Here is a 23,328-nt window from a genome sequence, read left to right on the forward strand (position 1 = left end):
CACTTTTTGTCGAAATGTCAACTTCCACGTATATTTTACGAGATTGATATATTCTTAGATAGTGGAGCTGTCGCAGGATGGGGGCCCTTTACTCGAATATGCTGCCTTGTTGGTGAATTGACCCGTGTTGGGTTATTTACTTATTCTACCTACATAAATTACTTAATATCCAATGGAGTATTGTCTAATGAATTCCCCACAAATGTTGATTGTTTACCTATTTCAAATGTAATGAATACAACTTTCTAGTTAACCATTAGAGTCATCAGCATTCAGTTTCTGATCCTAGACAAGGACTTGGAAAGACTGGGCGATATTCTCACGAAAACATACCATCGATTCAAAATGACGATCCGAGTGTTCGTCATGTTCTATTTCTAAAACATTTTCCTTCACGGATTTCCTTCTCTCGTTCAGATTTCGAATCTTACTTGCAAAATGAGCGTTTTACTCTTCTCTACGGATTTAGCCCGCATCGTAAAGCAGTTTCCCAGAGATTAAAAAAAGTGATTTAATTTAATAAATTATTTGTAGATCGCCTCTAGAGCAGTGAAGTTTGTAGTTCCAATGGGATTCCAAGAAGTAAAGGACGTTGTATTTTATGCTCATATACGGGAAATAATCGACCTTAACGCGGCACTGGCAGATTCCAAATCTTCAATTGCTTTGTTGCCGATTGGAGACTGTGCTTATATATCAAGTTGGTTGTTTGAGATTGAATGTGTCAGTTCTGTGTGCTGAGAAGGCATTGGATCTGTTCGAATCCATTCTTTCCGGAAAGACACAAACCGGTCTTATTCACATTTCTGTAATCGAATGGATTCTCGAACTCTTCGATTCTTCTTTCTTAGTGTCTACTTTGCTCAAGTTTTGCTCGATGGTTTACTTGCATTTTATAATTTAGTAGTATCGATTAGTTAGTTAGTGTGATGGCGAGACTTCATGAAATATTTGGAACCTTTTTCCACGTTTACGTTGTCGCTGTTGTGTTTGCAGTCATTGGAATATTAGATAAATATAGAACACCTTTCTTTTTAAATTACAACATCGTCCACGACGTTATTGGAAGGTATTTCTATAGTTTTTTGATTTTTAGCATTCTTGGTTGTTTTGACGGCAGGGTTGTTAGCGTTGCCTGCTTTTCCCATTTGATCTGTATTAGGGATTTTGTAGCTGCGGTTTTTCTGAATTCTCAGACTATTCGAGTTTATTGTTGTCTATTACCTTAAGTCTGATTTTGACATGAAGTATCAAGACTTTTCATTTGACTGTACTCGAATCATTTCGAATGGTTTGGTAGAAGGGTTTGGGTATTATTTGATACTCGATGACAATTTATTTTCCCGGATAAACCGGGAATTCCTGTTTGCTTTGACTTTATTATTAAAATAGGTGGAGTTCCCAGTCTCTTTTTCTTATTTTGGGAATGGCAGAATCTTCTTTGATTCAGAGTCGTATTGTTAATATTGTTGGGACTATTGCCACTTCCACTGATTTGACAAGGTTTAGAAATCCTAAATTGGTATTTCAGAACTTATCAAATGTCTCTTCGCTGTGTTGAAATTTGCATATTAAACCGGCATTTGCAAGAAGAATTTCTGACTGCTCTCCACGCTATTTATGATTCGTCATCTAATCATGTTTACTCGCGTTATTATGTAAACTGGCCAATGGTATTATTTCCATTTATTCCCTGTTTTATGAACGTTTAAACAAGGAGTCGGTGCTAGTCTTTATAGCAACAATGGTTTCTCGTCGGTGCATGCTTGTCCAGGCAGTTCTCTCCATATTTCTAAGATTACTTCCTGCGGTTCCTCTTAACGGTTTTTTTTACTTTTATATTCTAAGTGAAACGACTTAAAAAGGGATATGAGATTGAGGCCTTCCGAACGGTGATAAATGTTTTTACGACCCTTTTTCACTGTTCTTCGTTGGATAAAAATTATATATCTTTGAATAAGCCCTATAACTCTTTGGGTGCACTTTATGACAGAATGTACACTCACTACGCACATAAAACGGTTCCATGGTGTGTGTTGTCCGGGTTTTATTATCGTATTTTTGGAATTATTGGTTATAAGACATTTAATTAAGTATATAGTTAAGATGGCGTATATTATGACATTGGACGTGTCTTTGATAAATCCAGATATAAATTCTGGGTATTCTATTGGTTTGTTGATTTATCATAGAAAATTGCCTCACAGTAAAGTCATTTTTGACGAAATTTGGTTTTGGATGTGCCTGGTTATATCTCAGCCGTGGGTTAAGAAAGCATTTTTGACAGATTTTTCTCCAAATGAGTTCAGATCTATTTGTCAAAAACCCGAATCATTTTCACCGGAACAGTCAATTGATATTCTACGTTTATTTTTATTTCCGGAATTGCCTCGATTTTATCCTTTGGATTCTGCATATATAACAAGGATGAATTATATTGAAGATATTTTCAATTACCTGTCCGTTTGGAATATTCCAAGGAAAACTATTTTGTTTTGTGAAATCATTGCTTCAAAGGTTAATTCCTTTCTTATGTTTTAGACTATTTCCAATGCTGACATTGTCAGTGTTTTGTTGAAGTTTATTCTAATGTCCCACGGTAGCTCCGTCGATGATGATATCTCAGAAGATGAGGAATTATGTTTTCTGAGTCTTCCTCGAAATTCAAAGTGGCTAATCCCAATTTTAATTGAAACTATTCCCGAATTGCAGGAATTAGTCATACACCAATCAAACAAATTGCTCAGCAATGAGAATTTTTGTGTTCCAGATCACTCTAGGTCTTTTGTTTTGCTAAGTTGTATAGTGATAAACCAATTCCGATGGCAGCATTCATCAATTTGATTGTATCCTGTTTACAGGCTAATCAAATACTCCGCGAATCATTTTTGTCTGGGCTTTTGTCTCAATTTGTTAGAATAGCTGATAACTCGATGATTGTTATATTGATGCAAGTTATATCTAGATTTGCAAATCACAGCGTAAAGAATATAAAAAGCGAGTGATGGATCCATTTCATATTAGAATGGAACTGGTATAGTCTTCTTTTATATCTGTAGCTGACCAAATTATTTGATTACGTGATTGCCGAACAGAGTGTGGCTTGGATGGTAGTTTTGGCTCAGATTATTCTTCGTGAAATTGTTACATGTGACTTTGAAAGGTTTTGTATTTTTATTTGACTGTATACAGAGATTTATTTTTGATTGTTTATGACATGTTGGTATCTCTTGCTATTGTCGTCAGTGGTGAAGATTTGTCTTCAATTACTGAGTTCATGAAAAAGATTTGGGTCGTCATTTTTTTTTATTTTTTAGAAAGAAATGAATAATTCTTCCGATGAGTGTAATCAACTTATAAGTCAACTTTTACCACCGGACGATCTCATGCACGATGAAATGATAATGTGCAGTTCTACCAGACATTCACTGGATTTAAAAGGAAAGAAAATTCCTTCATCTACTACTGATTTGTCGGAGGTTTTATATTTTTGTTATTTCTCAGGGATTGCATGTGTCAAATAGAATTCTTTTAAATCCTTGGGAGATAATTGAGGGTTACAAGGGCTCATTTCTGTGTGGATCACATGTGTCGCTTTTAGTCGTTGATGACTACGAGATGAAATATTTCCTTGATAATCGGTAAATATGTTTTTTCCCATTTTAGCTTACTTGGATTGCATACCCATCTCAAATATTATTCTCAGAATTTTTATAACAAAGAACTTGAGTTGGGAAAAAACGAAACTCCCTCCTCAGATAATTTTTGTCCCCAAGTTCTTATACCTTTATAATGTTAGTTGTCCAATAATTTTGTAAAATCGGGCTTTGAGTCTCCTCCGTTACGTCTTCATTCCCCCCAATCGCGTAGACGTTTTACGTGTTCATCTACAGATCTCATTGATCGTTGGAATTTGTTTAATTTTACATTTTAGAACCTGGTTTGCCTGGTATTAAGATCGCGCATCCTCGATTATCGTCGGGACATCCACAATGTGATATTGGGTATATGACCCCAGAAAACTCTCATAAAAGAGTTCGATATGACCATGAGAAGTTTCGGTCTTTCAATCAACGGTTTAAAGCTTTTTATAATTATTAGAACTCCCAATAATTATATTCCTCGGAATCCCTACTGCCCTGGACAATATAATAACCAATTTCGTTATCCGCCAGTTTATATCCCCCCTAACCAATCAATGCTCTCTGAATTACCTCCTGACTTATACAGTACAAGTATATTTTTTATTGTTTTTGTAGATTTCGAGAATCCCCAGCAAATTTGTTCGAAGCAACGTCCATTCCGTTTTTCTCATGCTCACCCAAATTCTCAAACTCATTATTTGAACGTTCCTTCTAATCTTCCGCAGATGAATATGTATAACAATCCCGGTGAAGCGTCTGTGATGGATTGGGACATCCAATCCGACAATTATCCAAACAGGAGAGGATATCCTCAAGATTCATAGTTGATTGCCAAATTATCTAATAATGTTTATTTTAGTCGGGGTCAGAGAAATGATATGATTATGCCTCGTTTTATGCATCACATTCCACGTAGACCTCTTAATTCCCCGGATAACATTTCCATGGGTGTTCCGAACAAAAATAAATATCGTCGCAGTTTATAATTTTTTTAATTTTATTTGTTTTGTAAATAAACATCAATTTCATTTGTATCGTTCCTAATTTTTTGAACTCGACACTTTAAATTTATTTCCAACAGTTTAGCCAATGTGTTTGATCAATTTTACTGGCAAAAATCTCCGAGAGCACCATAGAAAAGCCATAGAGTATCAATAAGAGGATCAGATACTACTCTATGCAGACATTACGCCCTCAATCAGCTGACGTAAACCTTAAAAAATGTACATAATTAAATTGTACATCCTACCTAAAAACATAATAAATGAACTTTGACATGATAATTCCTTTTTTCAGTTCCAAATCAATTACGGAAATTTTTAGCGCTCAATCAATACGAACTCAAGAGCTTTTTCGTATAGACCTATAAGGGTTTCGGTTGAGCCATACTAACAGCATCCTTCGCACTATTTTTTCCCACCTTACTTTATTTTTGGCTTTCATCCAAACATCATCCCCTGTGACCAATTTGCAGCCAGTTCGTCCCTAGTCATCTTTTAAGTATAGTTGGAAGTGTGTTTTTTGGTCTGGCTCGGAATCCTTTATTTCCGGCTCTGTAGAAACATTCTTTTATTATTCTGTGTTATGGCGTGTTTGAGTCCGTTCTAAGAATATGTCTAAATAATTGCCACCTTGATTGAATAACATTAGCGCTGATTGTTTTAGATTTAACTATCGAATATTTTTCGGATTCCGGTTAACATGCGGAATTGGTTTCTTTGTGAAGTGTCTAGTTTCTCTAGATCGTTTTAAAACATGCTCATGTTCTGGAATTATATACAAATATTGGCTTGACAAACATGTCGTATAGTCGACACAAAATTTCAGTGATACATGTTTTTTTATTAGGCAAATTTGGTACATTTTTTAAATAAATGGTAGCCAGCATTTTCCTTAGACAAATAAAGATGTTATTGAATAAAATAGAAATCGGATTTTTTTTGAATCTTCTAATACACTATTCATTTCATATAAAATTTTTAGTTACATAAAAAGTTCCTGTCTTTTAACAATAGACAATTTTTTTTTATTTTTTAAATCTAATAACGATATCTAAAAGTAAAAAGATAGCCAAGCTAATTAAAGGCCTCACGAGACACCCGGCCAGCCTCGCGAATGGCGAAGCCGTTCCCTCGGATCACAGCAATCGACAGACGTTCCAGGAGCCAAGAATACTCTCTTGGATCGTGGCTAGTCCTAGAAATCCGTCGACCGAGCGAGCGAAGGAAGCGGAGTGTCTTGAAGCGGAGTGACAATTTTTTAAGTCTGTAAATCTTGGCTCTTGACTTTTATATCTCCTTCCAATTTGAAAAATATCAATGTTCCAAAAAACTCTGGATAATTAAATCAATCATTATAAAAAAAACAAATCTCCTGGCGCTCAAACAAATTCATCAAACCATCTATCACCTATGCATAATTTAACTTGAAAAAATAACTGATTTTCTCTGACGCCTAGTAGGAGAAACTGTCAAAAATATTAAGATTTAAAAACCTTTTCCATAAAATTCTCAACGATCTAATGAAAGGAAAATGCACGTGATTCCTCAATAAACACATTAATAAGACTTTCCAACTGCTTTCCAAAAACTACGTTTTTCTAGCCTTTTTAATCTCAAATTTCAACGGTTTGGTCTAAAACTATGTTAGCTCCCTAGTCATCGCTAAAAGTGGAAAATTTTGAGAAAACTGACTCTTTTGTCCTAACCTCGTTGCAGAATGCATCTGGCTGATAAGATTTTCTTTGACATGTTTAAAAAGCATTATGGAAATCTTCTAGAAACCCCAAAATGTTGCTAAAATTCGTGCAATGATTGACAATAAGTTTCATCTTTAAACAATTCTAAAATTAGCTTTTAGGAAAGCAAACTTAATCTCTGACGGGAAACATTAAACAAGTTGGATGTCCTTTTCAAAGCCACATAAGCAAAGCATTACTTCTAACTACAACCACCGACGTTTTTCTGAAATAATGCAATGTTTTAAATTTCCGTTTACAATTCTTTTAATTCGAACCTGCAAAATTGACCATTATTACTTATTATTATGTTATTAATATATTAAATATTTAATTAGTAAAAATTTTGTCTTAAAAATAATTTAATTAAATGTCATTAGTGTGTTCAATGTTTGTTTTTTTTGATATTACAAAAAAATAGTTGTGAAGAAAATATTTCAAAATATACTTGCCCGAGGTGCAACATACACTACTGCGGTTCAGAATGTTATAAATCAAAGGAACATAGCACTTGTTCTGAACAGTTTTACCAACAATGTGTTTACGATGAATTAAACTACCGTAAAAAATGGTAAATATTCGAAATTTTTTGCAAAAATAAATTCATTTCTTTTGCAAAAATTTAAATTAGTGCAAACCCTGACTTGAGAGCGAAAACATATGATTTACTGCAAAGATTTAAGCAAGAAACATCTGAAGGTAAGATACGTTAAATTTAATAAAATTCCAGAAGAAATACCTTTTATTGACACAAATGACCTTCACGAGCGTATCGAAGGAGTTGATCTCGGTTTATACTTTTTATAATCAATTTAGACGATGTTGAGGCCGTGTTGTCTAAGCTGACTCCAAATGAAATTAAAGAATTTGAAGATTTAATTGAAAGGGGAATTTCTTCTATCAAGTTATACACTCCATGGTGGACAAAAACTGTATTTTAATGTTTTTTTATCGAAATTAGCAATTAGTTCAAGAAACAAATTCTCCCGAGATGCCCTCAATTCTGTCCTCTATTGAGCCATTTGAGAAAATTTGCAAAGTCAAATTTTAGAATAATTTTAGAATCCTCCGTCATATGGGATTGCTTCTCAAATAGTGGCTGTCCTAACTGGGTACGTCATTTGTATTCGCCTTCATAATGGAGAACAGTCAACCTTCTCATTAGAATGTTCGAAGGTGATTTTAATTTAGAAATGTTTTTATAGATTGTTTTTGATGGTTGTAGTCGTTTTTTGCAGCCTTTCCGGGTTGTGGAGGAAAGTGCCATTGAGTCATTTTATACGGCGTTGAATGGAATTTGTAGTTCCAATAATGACATTCATTTTTTGAAATTTCAAAAAATTGGGATAGGAAGAGACGTTCTGTCTCTGTTGGCTTTTAAGAAAAACGTTGATTATTGTCTCAGAGCACTTTCTGATGTTTACCGGTTTGTTCAAGATGGGATTCAACAGTCAACTGGACGTGAAAAACGACATTTTTTGTCGCTTCACCGAAGAATTTATTTTTTGTTGTGCTGGACGTTGTCGTTTGGTAGAGAACAGTTAGAGAATATCAGGATTCTAGTTCAGACTGAAATAGGTTTGACAAGTTCATTTGTTTTATTTTTATTCAGATAATTTGGTTGCGGATAGTGACGAGTTCGAAAAAGAAAAAAAATATGTAGAAGAATCTTTGTGTGGAAATGGGGATCGCCGAGATAAGAAAATCAGAGATTTGTTGGGTGGATTTTTTAAAGGACGATCCTGATTAATTTTTAGTAAAATAAAACGTGCATTTCATTTTTGTTGAGCTGGTGTGAATCTTATAGTTACTTTTTCTGTTTACTTGTGTGCTATAGTTAATTCAGACATACATTTAAAATAGTGAGTATAAATCCACATATTTTTGAGTCGAAATGCAATTTAGAAAAATTTTAATTTTAATATGTAAACGATTTAATACTTAGTCGTCTTCTGATAAAAATATTGTTATAAAAGAGAAAATCTCCAAAGATATTTAAATAGTATAGAAATTAAATAGATTTTTTTGAATAAAAAAATAGTTTCATGTTTTTTATTTATCTTTCTCACAAGAATGAGCTGTATTATCTTCACTAATACATTTTTGCTAAAAGATCAAATGGTATGTATCACCTAAACGTATAATTATCAAATAAAAAGTATTTTATTTTTTTGAGATTTGTTGGTTTGTAAAAAGTCAATAACTCGCTTCTTTGAACAAAATTATTATGTATTCGAACATTCTCCTTTTTGTTCTTTTTCCATAAGGTCCATAATTTGGAAATACATGAAAGAGGTGTTCTAAACAAAATCCAGAAATCCCGGTATTTTTCCAGGTTATAACAGAGCTTCCGCTTACTTTGCTAAACAACGTCTCACCTTAGCGCCGTCATTCAATTTATCGTTGATTGTTTCAACAAATCGAATCTGACAGAAACCACAGTCGTTGATACAAATAATTTGTCTAATCATAAATCTAATTTTCAAATATTGCCGATCATTGAACTTTATCTTTGACAGACCTGGTCAGACCGAAATCTATCAATAGTATTTTTGGCACCTCCAAACTGTGTTTTCAATGTTCAGTTCTATTCTTATCTGTGTAACATTACCTCAGATTTTTGATCTGTGCTTTCGTTATAATCTAGAAAAAAACAAAATGAAAGTAAATTCTTTACGAGGATTGTCAAAGTACTTCTATGGAAATTCCAAAAAATCTCATTCTAGTTTATAAACAATTCGTCAAGACTATCTTCAACAAATTCTGTCCAAGTCAGTTTATTTACTAAATAATAAAAATCCAGAAATTGCAAAACATGGATCTTCGAATAATTATCGGTCTTTTCTGTCAACCCCCACCGACCATTTTTATAGAGTTAACATTGTCCAAACACTTGAAATAAAATATTTTTTTTCTTTAAATTTAAAGAACATTCGAATACTTCCCGAAGTTAATGAGTTCTGAAAACAAAAAAAAACAACATCTCGACGTATAACAAACTTGTATAAAAATATCAAATATTATTCCCATCTACTCGTGCGATCACACTTCTTGCCCTAAAAAACTTTTTCTGATTTAAAGTAGAGCTGTATTTTTTAAAATCTTTAAGAAATTTGGACATAAACATAATAAAATAATAACGAAGTAACACTTATTGCTCGCTTTTAAGTCAGTCGAATGACCAATAAAGCCTCAGAACTACAAAAAACATGATTTTTAACAATCTGAGAAACCACTAATTAGATAAGCGAAGTTTAATTTGACTAAAAAGTGCAGTATTGCAATTAATACTAAAAATTTTAAAACTCCTAGGTTACATAACTGACGAAAAAAACGTAACAATGGTTGTTAATATTATTTATTTCAGAACTTTTTAATTTCCCTAACAGTCTATAAACATGCGTCCTCCATGCTTACTCAGATTTCAAAATCCTTGAGGTTCTGGTAAACAAAAACTCCTAACTATTATAGACCAGGTACTAGTACCTGAAAATTCCGCAATCTTATTCATGATTTTCTGTTTTATCCCAATCTAATCTACTTGAGCTCAAGTTTGTTTTAAAAAGTCTAAATAAAGCTTGATAGTCAAAAGAACTCATTTATTGAGACTTGGTAAAGCTGTGGAAACCAAACTGCTTCAAGTAATGCTTTTGAAGCCTCCTCAGATTTTTCGATGGCACATTTTCTCTAAATCTGTGCTATGTGAACTCCCTATAAAACATTTCAGAATTCCATCAAAACAATATTGGCAGAGGTCTCGTTTTAAATCATTAGCTTTAATAATTTATAAATTTAATAATTTATAATTTATGGTGCCTTAATACTTGCTGAAAGTGTGTAAAGTACCACTCCTCGATTTTTATACGCGCGTGCATCATCTCAGTTCGCCTTTTCTCTATGACCATAGACGATGTTGTTTTTGATTCCATTTTGTTTTTTGTAAATTTCAAGTTCATGAATCAAAACAGCCATTTTTCTTTGGTTGTATTGTATTTTTTTAAACCTGGTTTTTTCAGCTGCTTGAAGAATTTTTTGGAATTTTTTACTTAATGAAATCTTTAAAAAAACAGTTTTTTTGTAAATAATAAATAGTATGAAAGATTTAATAGTTTTTTATTTGATTCACTAATTCAAATATTTGTTCAATTTTGTAGATGTCTATTTCTTATAGAAAGAAATGGAAATATTTATTACAAATATTAAAATGAAAAAATATTTTCGTGGAGTTTTATCAAGATTTTTTAAGAACCCCAAAAATGATTAAAATTAAAAAACGAAAGACAATTCCTATTTTTATAATAATTATAATAATAATAATAGTTTTTTTATTATTAATTAATATATATAATTTAATATACCACGACATAACGTGCTCATAATTTTTTGATGGTTGGTGTGTTTCTATCTTAAATATAACTTTCCGTTCCAACTTATTAAACAGTCTCATCGTAAATTCCACATACCAAGACACGGATCTCTTGCTTTTCTTCCCAGAAAGCGATGTTCAAGAACTGTAGGGAAAGTAAAAGCCTTTCCAAAGGACGACAAGACAAAGCCTGTTCATCCAACTGCATTCAGGGCTTTCAAAGCTGGAATGACTCATGTTGTCCGCCACGTAGTCAGGCCTGGATCAAGTATATATAACTCTGGACAAATATTTTTCAGAGGCTAATGACAAAGACATAGTAGAGGCTGTAACTGTCCTCGAAGCCCCACCAATGGTTGTTGTTGGAGTTGTTGGGTATATTAAAACACCGAGAGGCCTCAGACATTGTACAACAATATTTGCACATTTCTTATCGGATGAATTCCGTAGAAGATTCTACAAAAACTGGTATTTGCCAAATTGTGACTTTTTAGGTATGCGTCAAAGAAACGTGCTTTTGTGCGCTATGCTAATAAATGGAGTACTCCTGTTGGTGTGGCTAGCATTAAGAGACAATTTGAAAAAATTAAAAAGTATGCTTCAGTTGTCAGAATCATTGCACATACGCAGGTAATATTTTATTTTAAAGTGTCTCCTGTTAGATGAGTAAGTTGAAATTGGGACAGAAAAAGTCTCATGTGATGGAGATTCAGTTAAATGGGGGAACTATTGAGGATAAAGTTGCCTGGGCTACAGAACACTTTGAAAAGGAATTGAAGATAAGTGAATTGTTTGCAGAGGGAGAAATGATTGATGTTATTGGAGTTACCAAAGGGAAGGGGTTTCAAGGATGTATCAAGAGATGGAGGCCAAAGAAGATGCCTAGGAAGAGCAGGAAAGGTCTTAGGAAAGTTGCTTGTATTGGAGCTTGGCATCCTGCACGAGTTTCGTATTCCGTAAGTCGTGCTGGACAAATGGGCTTCCACCACCGGACTGAGATTAATAAAAAAATATACAGGATTGGGGATGCTATTGGCGATGATGAAAACGGAAGAGTTGCTCCGAAACAATTGACGGCCTATGATTTAACTGAAAAACATATTACTCCAATGGGAGGCTTTGTTCGTTACGGTGAAGTGAAGAATGACTATATCATGATCAAAGGATGCTGCATGGGACCACGGAAACGTACCATCACGCTTAGAAAAGTCTGATTTTAATATATTTATAATTTAGTCTCTATTGACGCAAACCAGTAGAAGATCAAGGGAGGATGTCGATCTTAAGTTTATTGACACTTCGAGCAAATTTGGTCACGGACGGTTCCAGACAAGTGACGAGAAGCTTAAATTTATGGTTTTTTATTACCGTTATTTTTTAAGGGTCCTCTGAAAAAACACTTGAATTCTGCTGAACCCATTAAAACGGAATAATTTTTTCTCTTATGATTGGTTTAGTTTTCTTTTGGTTTTATTTATCTTTTTGATTTTGTAAATTATTTGATACTTAATCTGAGAGCACTTTTACGAGTAAAAAAATTTTTGTTATCTATCAATCTTAAATTAAAATAGCTTGGGTATACAACTCATATATAGTTTTGACTCAATAAAAAATTAGAAAAAATAAATATTATATTCATTAGCAAACATTCCTATACAATTATAAATTGAATCCTTTTTATTGCCAAAAAATCAAAACTAAAAAAGAAAGGAAAATCATTAACAGGGAGATAAAAAAGGCTCTTTCAGTGCTACCCAAACTATGATGATGAAACACACGTTTTCTTTAGGACCATCTGCGAGTCTTCTAGCCTTCCGTCAAGTTGTAATCCGTAAGCCAATTTTAACGCAAACGTCTTGTTTTTCCAACTATCCGATCAAGTAGTCACTCGCCTTCGTACCGAACTAACCCTCTTAATCATATATGAGAACTGGCTGTACACAAATTCTGTACACGTAGATGTACCTCTGGACAAAATAGTTGCCTACATCAACCGTTCTACCGTGGTGGCTCATTCTATGTCTGCTCCAGGAAAGGTTTTCAAACTGTGGGGAGGCGCACGGCCTCCACAACGGAGGCAGGAGAGGGGATGTAATCCGAACTCGTCTACAGTTCCCCCACAGCGACATTTATGAGCCTGACAGATTTCAAGTCCGACACGTAAGGAGATAGCGATTTTTAGGCACTCGGAGTCAAAGAGGTTCCCAATTGAAAGAAGGGGGAAGGTATTAATCCATGCACCGCTGCCTGGGTGACAGCCTGCACGAAGGCAAGCGAGCATGTGTTGATTAAGTTTCGGAGTGAGTTCTTTGTACAAAGAACAACATACAATCTCATCTCACTGGCGCTGGAAGTGCTCGGACTCAGCCCGCCTCGAGTCAAACCGGGCCTTCCATAAGAGACCTGCCGCGACAAAATCTGCAGACACTTTCCGTTCGGGAAGGTTTCGAAGAACGATGTCTGAGAGAGTGCGGGAGGCAGAATGAGAGGAAAGGTAAGCCGGAAGAGCCAAATCGAAACAGGATCTGAAAATCAGATAGGAGGTCACTTCTGTGGAAACAGGGTGCACATCTTAGCGTATAAAGAACCTTAGGGGCGGAAAAGTGATTTCGTAAAAGGAAAAATGCGACATGAGGCTCGACTTTTTTAAGCCTCTTGATCATTTTAGAGAGATTCTAAATTTTTTCTGAAAATGAAGCTTCTAGAGCGGAAAGACCCAAGGGAGCCCCAAGATTGGATAGATTAGGCTTTTCGGCAATACGAACGTCTAGAAGAATATTGCGGCAAATGGAAGAGGCAGCAGAGAATAAACTTTGATGAAGGTGGATATTCACTATTTTGGATTTATTTGCATTAATGGATAGGCCAATGGCCGAGAGGGATGGAAGGATAGTCCGGAAGTCATTAAAAACCACTTCGAGAGGACCTTTGGTCATCAAAAACCTCTTTAATAACTTCTAATTGTAATTGAAAATTTCAAATTTACAATTTTGGAATTCAAGTTTGCATTTTATCAAAATATTGCATATACTAATTGTAATCATATTATGGGCAACAAGAAAAATATTATTTGTTAAATTAACAATCATAAAGGTCCTCACCATGAGTAACTCGGGGATAATATTTTTCAACCCGGCTAACAAATCCCATCAGTTTTTCTGGTGTTAAAACAGTTTTTGCGTCTCCTGCAATTTCTTTTAATATTCTTAGCCTATATTCAGAAATTGAAGAACCATCCGGAGTTTTGTTATAATTGAGAATTATTTGCATCTTTTCTCTTAGGATTTTTTACTTCTGATTTAAAAGTACTCCAGGCTAATTCAATCGGGTTTAATAAGTAGGAATATGGAACCAGTTGTAAAGGTTTAATATTTTCTTCTTGCTCCACAACTGATTCCAATTGATTGTGAACATGAGCATTGTCATTTATAAAAGTAGGGTCTACGAACAAAGACCTACATTCATTAATTCTTTTATCCATTCTTTATAATCTTCTTCTCTGTAAGAACCTCTTTTGCATTGAAAATTAAGCAATGTTGAAACAGACATTGCACTTACACAATGTAAGTTAGAGCCTCTCAAATTTGGAGTCAAGACAAAAGAACGAGATTCTATTTTTGATCGTCCTTCTTTTCTCTTACAATATAAATTAAAATTGGATTCATCGATCCAAATTAAAGTTCTTCCAGCAGACCTTGCTTTAAACAAGCAATCCAAATAATGTATTCTTTTTTCTTTATTTTCAGATGAATTTACATTGGCTACTATTGGTCGAAAGGTTTTGAGAGAAATTAATTCCCCATCAAGCCAATTTTTTACTGTTGTAACAGACACAGAGATTGAATAATTATTTCGTATTTTTTCCACACATTCTTTCAAAGTGATCTGAGAATCAGCTCCAATCCAAATAATTAATTCATTTATATTTATTTAATTTTTTGAATTTCTTTATTTCTTTTACCTCCTCTTGGATGTCTTTCTTTATCTTTATTTTCAATCCAATGATAAGCTGTTCTCATATTCACTCCAAGAGAAGAACATAGAGACTGCCAATAGAACAATTAGCAATTTAACGGTTGATATAGATTTCTAAAAAGCCATTATTCTTAAGATACAACATTTTGCTAAGGAATTTCTCTCGCAAGCATTATGATTTAATTAAATGGTAGAATTCCGGTCATTCTTATTGCATTTATATTTTTTGAAATTATCTAAATTATTTAAAATCAATGAATCGTAGCGGCAATTAATTTGTATTGATCTCTTCTTTTATTATTCAAAAGAATAGATTTTAAACCACTTCATGTTAGCACTAGGTATTAATCATGTTTTAATGCATTTTTGATTATGCGAACTGTATGAGTTATGGTAAGATTAGTCGTTACCTACCTGACCTATCATTATTTCAGTTTTATTTTTATAATTGCAGTTATACAAAGATTCGGAAAAAAATAAAATGGTTTCAATGTTTCCAAATTTGTTAATATCTAAAAATTCCTTTAATTGTTCAAAATGTGATCACATTGAAACATTAAAATTGAATAAAACTTCAAAATAGTTTTTACCTTTACCTACATAATAAGCACGTATTCTAAGCATTTGATGAAAACTAATCCGAATCAGTTTTCAAAAGTATTTGATTCAAGTACTCCACTCAATCAAAAAATTAAAATTGCGATCAAAAAAACGACTCAAAGTTATAATTTCAATAATATATAAAGACTGTATTTTAGTAAAATATTGTTTTCAAGACCCATTCAGTTCTCCTCCTGATGATTTTATCGATCAAATTACGCAACTTTGTATCCTTGAAAAACAAACAAAAAATATAGAGATTAAGAAAAAATACAAATCAAAAAAGAAATAAATATAAGTTTACTAGCTCGGCAGCTCGCTTCGCTCACCGCGACCTAGCTCCTGCGGAGGGCCTGTTTCATCAAACAACTATAAGTTTATGTAGATGTATAAAACTACCTGGTTTAATGTAACCCTATTCTATCGCCTGTTGATAAACGATGTTTGTCGTCCGTCCTTCCTGGCATATATGAATAAATTTTCTCTTCTGCCTACCCTCGAGCATCCCACATACAGCTGTCCATGTGAAAAGCACTCACTCTCTAAAAATAACCCAACTACCTTTAATGACTGTCCCTGGGCCTTGTTTATTGTCATTGCAAACTTTTTTTTCATTTTTTGTGGTTTATTTTTTTTATATTTAATTTTTTCATTTTTCCTTTGTAATTCCTTTTTTTTCTTTTTTTTTTTTTTACTGGCGGAAATGGGGCAGGGGGAGATACGGCAGGCGGAAATGCGGCAGGCAAGAAAGCGACACACAAAAAAGATTTAATTAATTACCTTATTAAGCTGACCGTTTTTTCTTCAGCTTCGTTTTTCCTCCTTCGGTTATCTATTTAAAAAATTATTTTTGAATAATAAAAAAGTTTAGGAAAAGAGGCATACCGAAAATAAATTCTATCTTTACGAAAAACTCAAGTAAATAGTTAATATTTTTACGCAATTCTTCTGATTGCGCTGTCAATTGGTGGTAAATTGTGTTAACGGTTGTGCTAATGTGGTTTCAACTATCAAAGTGTTTTTCAAAATCTGTTAATTGCACACTCTATTCAAGGTCGTGCGTCAATTGGTGGTAAATTGTGTTAATGATTGTGCTAATGTGGTTTCAACTATCAAAGTGGTTTTTCTAAATCTGTTACTTGCACACTCTATTCAAAGTCGTGCAATCTGTGATTGCACATTCTGTCAAAGTCAAATATGATATAGCTTTAATTTTGATTCATGGTCGATAATGATATATGCATTTAATTTTAAAGAGAAAAACATAGGATGAATTGAATTTCTTTATCGCGAATAATTGGGAGTTCATCATTGTTAATATTCTCGCTGTCGTTTTCATCAAGGATATTCTTAATACGTGAGATTTTTGCCTTGAAGTTTTAATGGACCTCATCATGAATGTCGAGGACATTCGCGTTGTTCATTTTAATCAAAATGCAGAAAATAATTTTTTGATTTTTTGGGGGAAGGTTTTAAGGACTTCATCATGTAAGTCGAGGACATTGTAGTTGTTCATTTTAACCAAAATGCAGAAAATTTTTTTTTAATTTTTTTGGGGGGAAGGTTTTAAGGACTTCATCATGTAAGTTGAGGACATTGTAGTTGTTCATTTTAACCAAAATGCAGAAAATTTTTTTTTAATTTTTTTTGGGGGGAAGGTTTTAAGGACTTCATCATGTAAGTCGAGGACATTGTAGTTGTTCATTTTAACCAAAATGCAGAAAATTTTTTTTTAATTATTTTTTTGGGGGGGAAGGTTTTAAGGACTTCATCATGTAAGTCGAGGACATTGTAGTTGTTCATTTTAACCAAAATGCAGAAAATTTTTTTTTAATTTTTTTTGGGGGGGAAGGTTTAAGGACTTCATCATGTAAGTCGAGGACATTGTAGTTGTTCATTTTAACCAAAATGCAGAAAATTTTTTTTTAATTTTTTTTGGGGGGAAGGTTTTAAGGACTTCATCATGTAAGTCGAGGACATTGTAGTTGTTCATTTTAACCAAAATGCAGAAAATTTTTTTTTAATTTTTTTGGGGGGAAGGTTTTAAGGACTTCATCATGTAAGTCGAGGACATTGTAGTTGTTCATTTTAACCAAAATGCAGAAAATTTTTTTTTAATTTTTTTTGGGGGGGAAGGTTTTAAGGACTTCATCATGTAAGTCGAGGACATTGTAGTTGTTCATTTTAACCAAAATGCAGAAAATTTTTTTTTAATTTTTTTTGGGGGGAAGGTTTTAAGGACTTCATCATGTAAGTCGAGGACATTGTAGTTGTTCATTCTAACCAAAATGCAGAAAATTTTTTTTTAATTTTTTTGGGGGGGAAGGTTTTAAGGACTTCATCATGTAAGTCGAGGACATTGTAGTTGTTCATTTTAACCAAAATGCAGAAAATTTTTTTTTAATTTTTTTGGGGGGGAAGGTTTTAAGGACTTCATCATGTAAGTCGAGGACATTGTAGTTGTTCATTTTAACCAAAATGCAGAAAATTTTTTTTTAATTTTTTTTGGAAGGAAGGTTTTAAGGACTTCATCATGTAAGTCGAGGACATTGTAGTTGTTCATTTTAACCAAAATGCAGAAAATTTTTTTTTATTTTTTTTGGGGGGAAGGTTTTAAGGACTTCATCATGTAAGTCGAGGACATTGTAGTTGTTCATTCTAACCAAAATGCAGAAAATTTTTTTTTAATTTTTTTTGGGGGGGAAGGTTTTAAGGACTTCATCATGTAAGTCGAGGACATTGTAGTTGTTCATTTTAACCAAAATGCAGAAAATTTTTTTTTAATTTTTTTGGGGGGAAGGTTTTAAGGACTTCATCATGTAAGTCGAGGACATTGTAGTTGTTCATTTTAACCAAAATGCAGAAAATTTTTTTTTAATTTTTTTGGGGGGGAAGGTTTTAAGGACCTCATCATGTAAGTCGAGGACATCGTATTGCCAATTTGAAGTTGGTGTGCACACACAGACAGACAGACAGACACACACCATACCATTTTATTATTAAGATAAAGTTTTATTATGTCGCGAGCGCAGCGCGCGACCGAGCGCTAGACGCGACTTTGACAGCTAACAAGCCTGTCATCAACAAATATATTTATTAAATTATTTAAAATTTTAACATGATTTAAAATTAAAATTGAAATAACTTAAGTTTTCCATTGAATCCCATAAAATAATTTATAAGTAGACCTTAATAGAAAAAGTAAAATCAATGAATACTGAACGCTAATTTGGTTTAGGTTGTGAGGGGGGTAATAATTTGACAGATCTCATTGCTATTTTTTCGTTTTAATCTCTAAAATTAGGTCTTCTAATCAAAAATAAACTGTGCAGACAGGCTTGCTCCTTCAGAAGATTCTTGTTTTGACATTTTAATAAATTATGAAGCATTTAGATTTTTTCTCATTATTCTAAAATATCAATTATAAATTGTAAAATATTATTTTTATTTATGAAATCGGTTTTAAAGCTCATTCTGCTTTGGCATCGATTTTAATTTTTGTGATCGAATATATTTAAACCCAAATACCAGCCCGTGTATTTGTCAATTTATAGATTTGTTGATTGATCGGATCTAGAAATTGAGTGGTCGCTCGCTGCGCTCGGTCGCTCGCTGCGCTCGCGACATATTATACACTAATATAATGTTTTTATTTACATTAAAATATTTCAAATGTTTCATTAGTGTAGATCTTTAAAAAAATTTTTTAATTTTTTTATTGTATATCTGCATTTGTAAAAAGTTTTAATAGATTAAGCGAACGGAGGGCCAGCGGCCTGACTGATCGCCAAACTGTTCCCCGGATAACGGCGATCAAGAACCGCTGGAAAAGCCAGTCCACCTCCCGAGGATCGTGAGTGCGCATGGAGATTTTGGCCCCGAGCTTGCGAAGGAATTTTTCCGCCTTTGAATCAAGAGCACCCGACGTCTTCACCGCTATCGGCATCACGTAAAACTCTTCCGAAAGGGCGGAATATTTGGATATCTTTAAATCTTCAGCCTTCTTAGCGGCAGATTTAGCCTCCAGAGTACACGAAGTTAGGTGTGAAGCAGAAAAAGTATTCCAGCAGGTTTCGTCCTATACGAGACTTTTCCTGCTCTCAAAAGGGAAAAGGGTATCCCGTCAGGATGTTTCCCGTCACCGTGGTCAAGACCCGATGGTTCGAGGACCGAAGGAATTCCCGCCGAGTCGAGGGCCCTCCGTATGATGTCGTTTATAGCCGAGTACCTCAAAAAACGTCCGGCACTCCTCCTGCACGATAAAGGATGCAGACCGAAAGAGTCAACAGTGCAGCCACAACGACACACGTGCGGGACAAATTGCCTTAGCCCAAGGCGCAGGGAGATTCCGATCCTTACCGATTCATCATCGAGAAGAGTGACAGATGAGGCGTTAGGGAATGCTCAAACCCAGGATCCACTGGCCGGGGATGCTGCCAAAAGTAGGCAAGCGCGGCTGTTTTGGTTTATGACTCGAGCAGCCTTAATTTTCAAACCCCGATCTAAACTGTCATTTTTTAAAATAAATGATTCTATTTAATTTTTTAACATTAAGAAAATTAAAAAAATCAATATTTGCTTAAAAGGAAAATTATTAAATTTTTCACTAAAAAATCATTGATTTATATGAGTTTTTTGAAGAACTTTAAAACGAATATTATCGATTTTTGTTGGTTTAAAAAATCTTTTTAAACTTCTATAAATTACTAATAATTTTAAAACTTTTGTGTATGGTATCCAATCGAAATAATCAAAAGAATTGGTATCAACGAAATCCAAAAAAGCGATGATGAGTACACAGCATATGCCGTACCATCAGAAAAAATAAATGTAAATAGAATATATACTGAAATGCTCATTATAATTACTAATAAATGTATGACTGTCCACTGGGAAAACATGAAAGATACCTATAATTATTGAATATAGCAACATATACTCTCAATGTAACTGTAGCAAAATGATAAGCCATGATAAAATGATAAAAGCTTTGTAAATCATTCAAATCGTGGCCAGTGCTGGAGGTTTGCCCCCATGTTGCCAGTAGAGTAACAAAAAACACGACAAACGAATTCCAAAAGGATTCAAGAATACATATGGCGAACACTCTTTTGTTGAAATAACGACTCCGAAGAGAATCTTTGTATAGTTTTGGACAATTGAATGATTCCTCGGCAGATACATCCTGTTATTTACAATGATATAAAAAAACTTGATCTAATATTCCAAGGACAAAAGGTGGAAGGGAAGTATAAAACAAATTATAAAATGATATATATTCCATTGTAACTATTTTCTAATGCATTATTCAATAAAATAAATACTTGGGCACTAAAGCCAGTAAAAAAAATAAACCAAATGTTGAGAGAAGCGAATGAGATATTTTTGAAAAAAAAGTAGTATAAAAATTTTGCAATTCTAACGTAACACCATCGACCATGAACAAAAAGTAAATTCTGGAGATGTTTAAATTCTGGAATTGAGAAGTCTGAATTCAATGCGGCTTGATTTCCTTCTCTCCCGGAAATTCCTATACCAATATTAGCGGCTTTTAAGATGAATATATATGATAACCTTTAATCATACTGACATCATTACCTCCATCCCCAATAGCCAATGTAGTTGTATGTGGATAGTGTTTATTAATAAATTCGACAATTTCTGCTTTGAGAAGTGGCATCATTCGACAACAGATCACATTTTGGCAAAAAATTGATAATTCGTAAAAATCTTCTGGGCATTCGTTAAGACAAAATGTCTGAAATACTAACTAAACTGGAATACCGCACTCTCGCCAGTCAAAATAAGTCCAAATAAGCTAATGTTCTCGGGATGTTTGGAAGGGTGGTCTAGGAGCATTTTTTTATATTCATCATAATCATAATTGTTTTCTGTTATTATTTCTTTTATTTTGTCAAGACAATTTTTTATGCTTTCTTTTATATTTTCTGACAATTTAAACACTTCAACAAGAGTATCATTAAACAATCCACAAGAATAACCAATGTTAACAGCGGTCTCTAAAAATTGAAATTAAATTCATTTCACGAACTAACCCAATTTGTCACCAGTTAACATCCAAACTTTTATATTGATGCTAGCTAATTTGGCCAATGTTTCACAGACGCCGTCTTGAAGTCGGTCTTCTATCCCAGTAATTCCCAGAAAATTCATATCACGTTCGATTTCGCTGTATATAATTTCTAATCGTTCTGACTTTTTTCCGTCAATAATTTTACTAATATAAATTCTGGATTTTAACGGGAAACCATGCATTTGTGTATTTTTCATACCAGTCATCAAATTCTTTCTTAAACAACTGTTTATAAGACATGCAGAGAATTCTAAGGCCTTCTGACGAAATAAACTGAAAAGTGATGATAAAGTCAACCACCTCAAGATTTTGTTTAATTTTCATTCTTTCCAAGTCTTGTAACTCACAGGTTGTACAAATAACATCATCTGCACCTTTGCTAAGCAAATAAATATTTCCGTTATTTTCGACAATAATACTCATCCGTTTTCTAGCGTTAGTAAACTCAAGAGTGCAATAGATTTTGAATATTTCGATCTTCCCATGTATTTCCAGTTTTATTGAATCAACTGTCCTTTCCTTAAAAAATGTTGAGAAATCATATTACTTTTAAAATGATTCCATGTTTTTTGGCATAATAAATAAGACACTCTTCATCTGCTGACTGTGCCTGGTATTCAATCTGGGCTAAAGATAATAAACAGCTGGAAACTATCTGTTTTCACGATTACAGAATGGCAAAGAGCCAAGACTTTAAAAAACAACGTTTCTAATTCTGAGCCTTCTAAAAGACGAGATTGTAAGTCGTCATTCTTTTTTTCATCCTTTAAAAATATTATTTCAAAAAATAACCTCCAAGTAAAATTTTTCTCCAATTAAACAAAGTCTAAATTTAAAGAAGTTCTAATTAACAATCATAATATAAAATAACCGTACAATTGTAAGGGTTCCGGTTTTATCAGTCAATATATGTTCTATTTGGCCAAGATCTTCAGCCAAAGCTGTAGTTCTACACTTTCCTCTGACGTTATTATTAGTACTGATCATATTTTTATCCCAGTTAATAAACAAACTTTGTCCAATTTTGACTAATTCAATGCTAAAAGTCATATAAAATTTAGTCACTTACCTAACATAAAGAGATATAGGTACACAATTGCTGTATAAAATAAAATATGAAAGAATCGTGATCAATGAAATAATAGTAGCTTGGATATCTGAATTCAGTTTTTCTAGAAAGGTAGGAGTAGGTAAATATATTTCAAAGAAGCGACCCACATAATATGACCATAATCCGGAACCCAGAGCGGAAAGAAGATCAAAAATAAACATTCCAATAATAACCTAAACTATAATATCAGTTTTTAACCTTTAGACATAGCATATTTAATGATTTTTCTATCCCTGTTACCTTATAATGCATTTTTCCAGAATTAAGCATAACTTTCGTGTCGTGACCCGTGTATACGACTAATCCAATACACCAATCGGTATTTTTTAGGCTACTTCCTCTCAGTAAAAGATTATCAATATTTGCTGACACTGCATTTTGATCTCGACCATTTCTTCCTTCAAAGCTTTTCAAATCTTTGCTGGGTTTTTCACACACAAACGTTTCTAGTATAAAAATTATTTTTAATAAACCTTCGAATTGGGATAAAAGACCAAATTCAGATCTTAAATAGTTAAATTCTTGACAGCATATTTTGTATTTTAGATCAATTTCTCTATTAAAAAATATTAAATTTTTTTAAATACCCATCAAGATGCTCAGTATTTACGTAGCAATAACCTGTCTCACTTGAAGAACAAAGTGTAAGAATATCAGCCTTAGTAAATAAAAAATCAGTTTGTTATATCTCACGGGTATTATGTCGTTTTCTTTAATTAAAATAATGTCTCCGACTCGTATATTTTTCCATTTATCTTTTTCAAATACTTTATTCCGTTTGTTAAAGATTGAAGCTGTTCG

The 23,328-nt window shown here is 33.4% G+C and overlaps 2 protein-coding genes and 1 long non-coding RNA gene across 3 annotated transcripts; 2 read left to right on the forward strand and 1 right to left on the reverse strand.

Annotated features, from left to right (window-relative positions):
* The first annotated feature begins 6,811 nt into the window (after window positions 1-6,811).
* Window positions 6,812-7,171, forward strand: LOC118761313. The gene is made up of 3 exons (XR_004997283.1): window positions 6,812-6,952; window positions 7,013-7,080; window positions 7,112-7,171. It is a non-coding gene; the product is annotated as an uncharacterized LOC118761313 (long non-coding RNA).
* Window positions 7,172-10,756: 3,585 nt separating this feature from the next.
* On the forward strand, window positions 10,757-11,961 carry LOC115229182 (60S ribosomal protein L3-like). Its single transcript, XM_029799583.1, is given in 5 exon segments — window positions 10,757-10,770; window positions 10,823-11,015; window positions 11,047-11,231; window positions 11,234-11,377; window positions 11,410-11,961. Coding segments are annotated over 5 exon segments (1,077 nt in total). The 5' UTR covers window positions 10,757-10,767.
* A 2,779-nt stretch (window positions 11,962-14,740) lies between these two features.
* On the reverse strand, window positions 14,741-22,914 carry LOC118761312 (phospholipid-transporting ATPase FetA-like). The gene is made up of 9 exons (XM_036499130.1): window positions 22,486-22,914; window positions 22,293-22,455; window positions 22,209-22,259; window positions 21,592-21,935; window positions 21,379-21,560; window positions 21,107-21,342; window positions 20,262-20,507; window positions 15,542-15,554; window positions 14,741-14,793 (listed from the first exon to the last, which is right to left on the reverse strand). The coding sequence occupies exons 1-9, from the start codon at window positions 22,686-22,688 to the stop codon at window positions 14,741-14,743; spliced, it is 1,491 nt and encodes a 496-aa protein (XP_036355023.1). The 5' UTR covers window positions 22,689-22,914.
* Window positions 22,915-23,328: the final 414 nt, after the last annotated feature.

Source organism: Octopus sinensis, unplaced genomic scaffold (genome assembly GCF_006345805.1).
Source record: "Octopus sinensis unplaced genomic scaffold, ASM634580v1 Contig12060, whole genome shotgun sequence".
Taxonomy (NCBI): domain Eukaryota; kingdom Metazoa; phylum Mollusca; class Cephalopoda; order Octopoda; family Octopodidae; genus Octopus; species Octopus sinensis.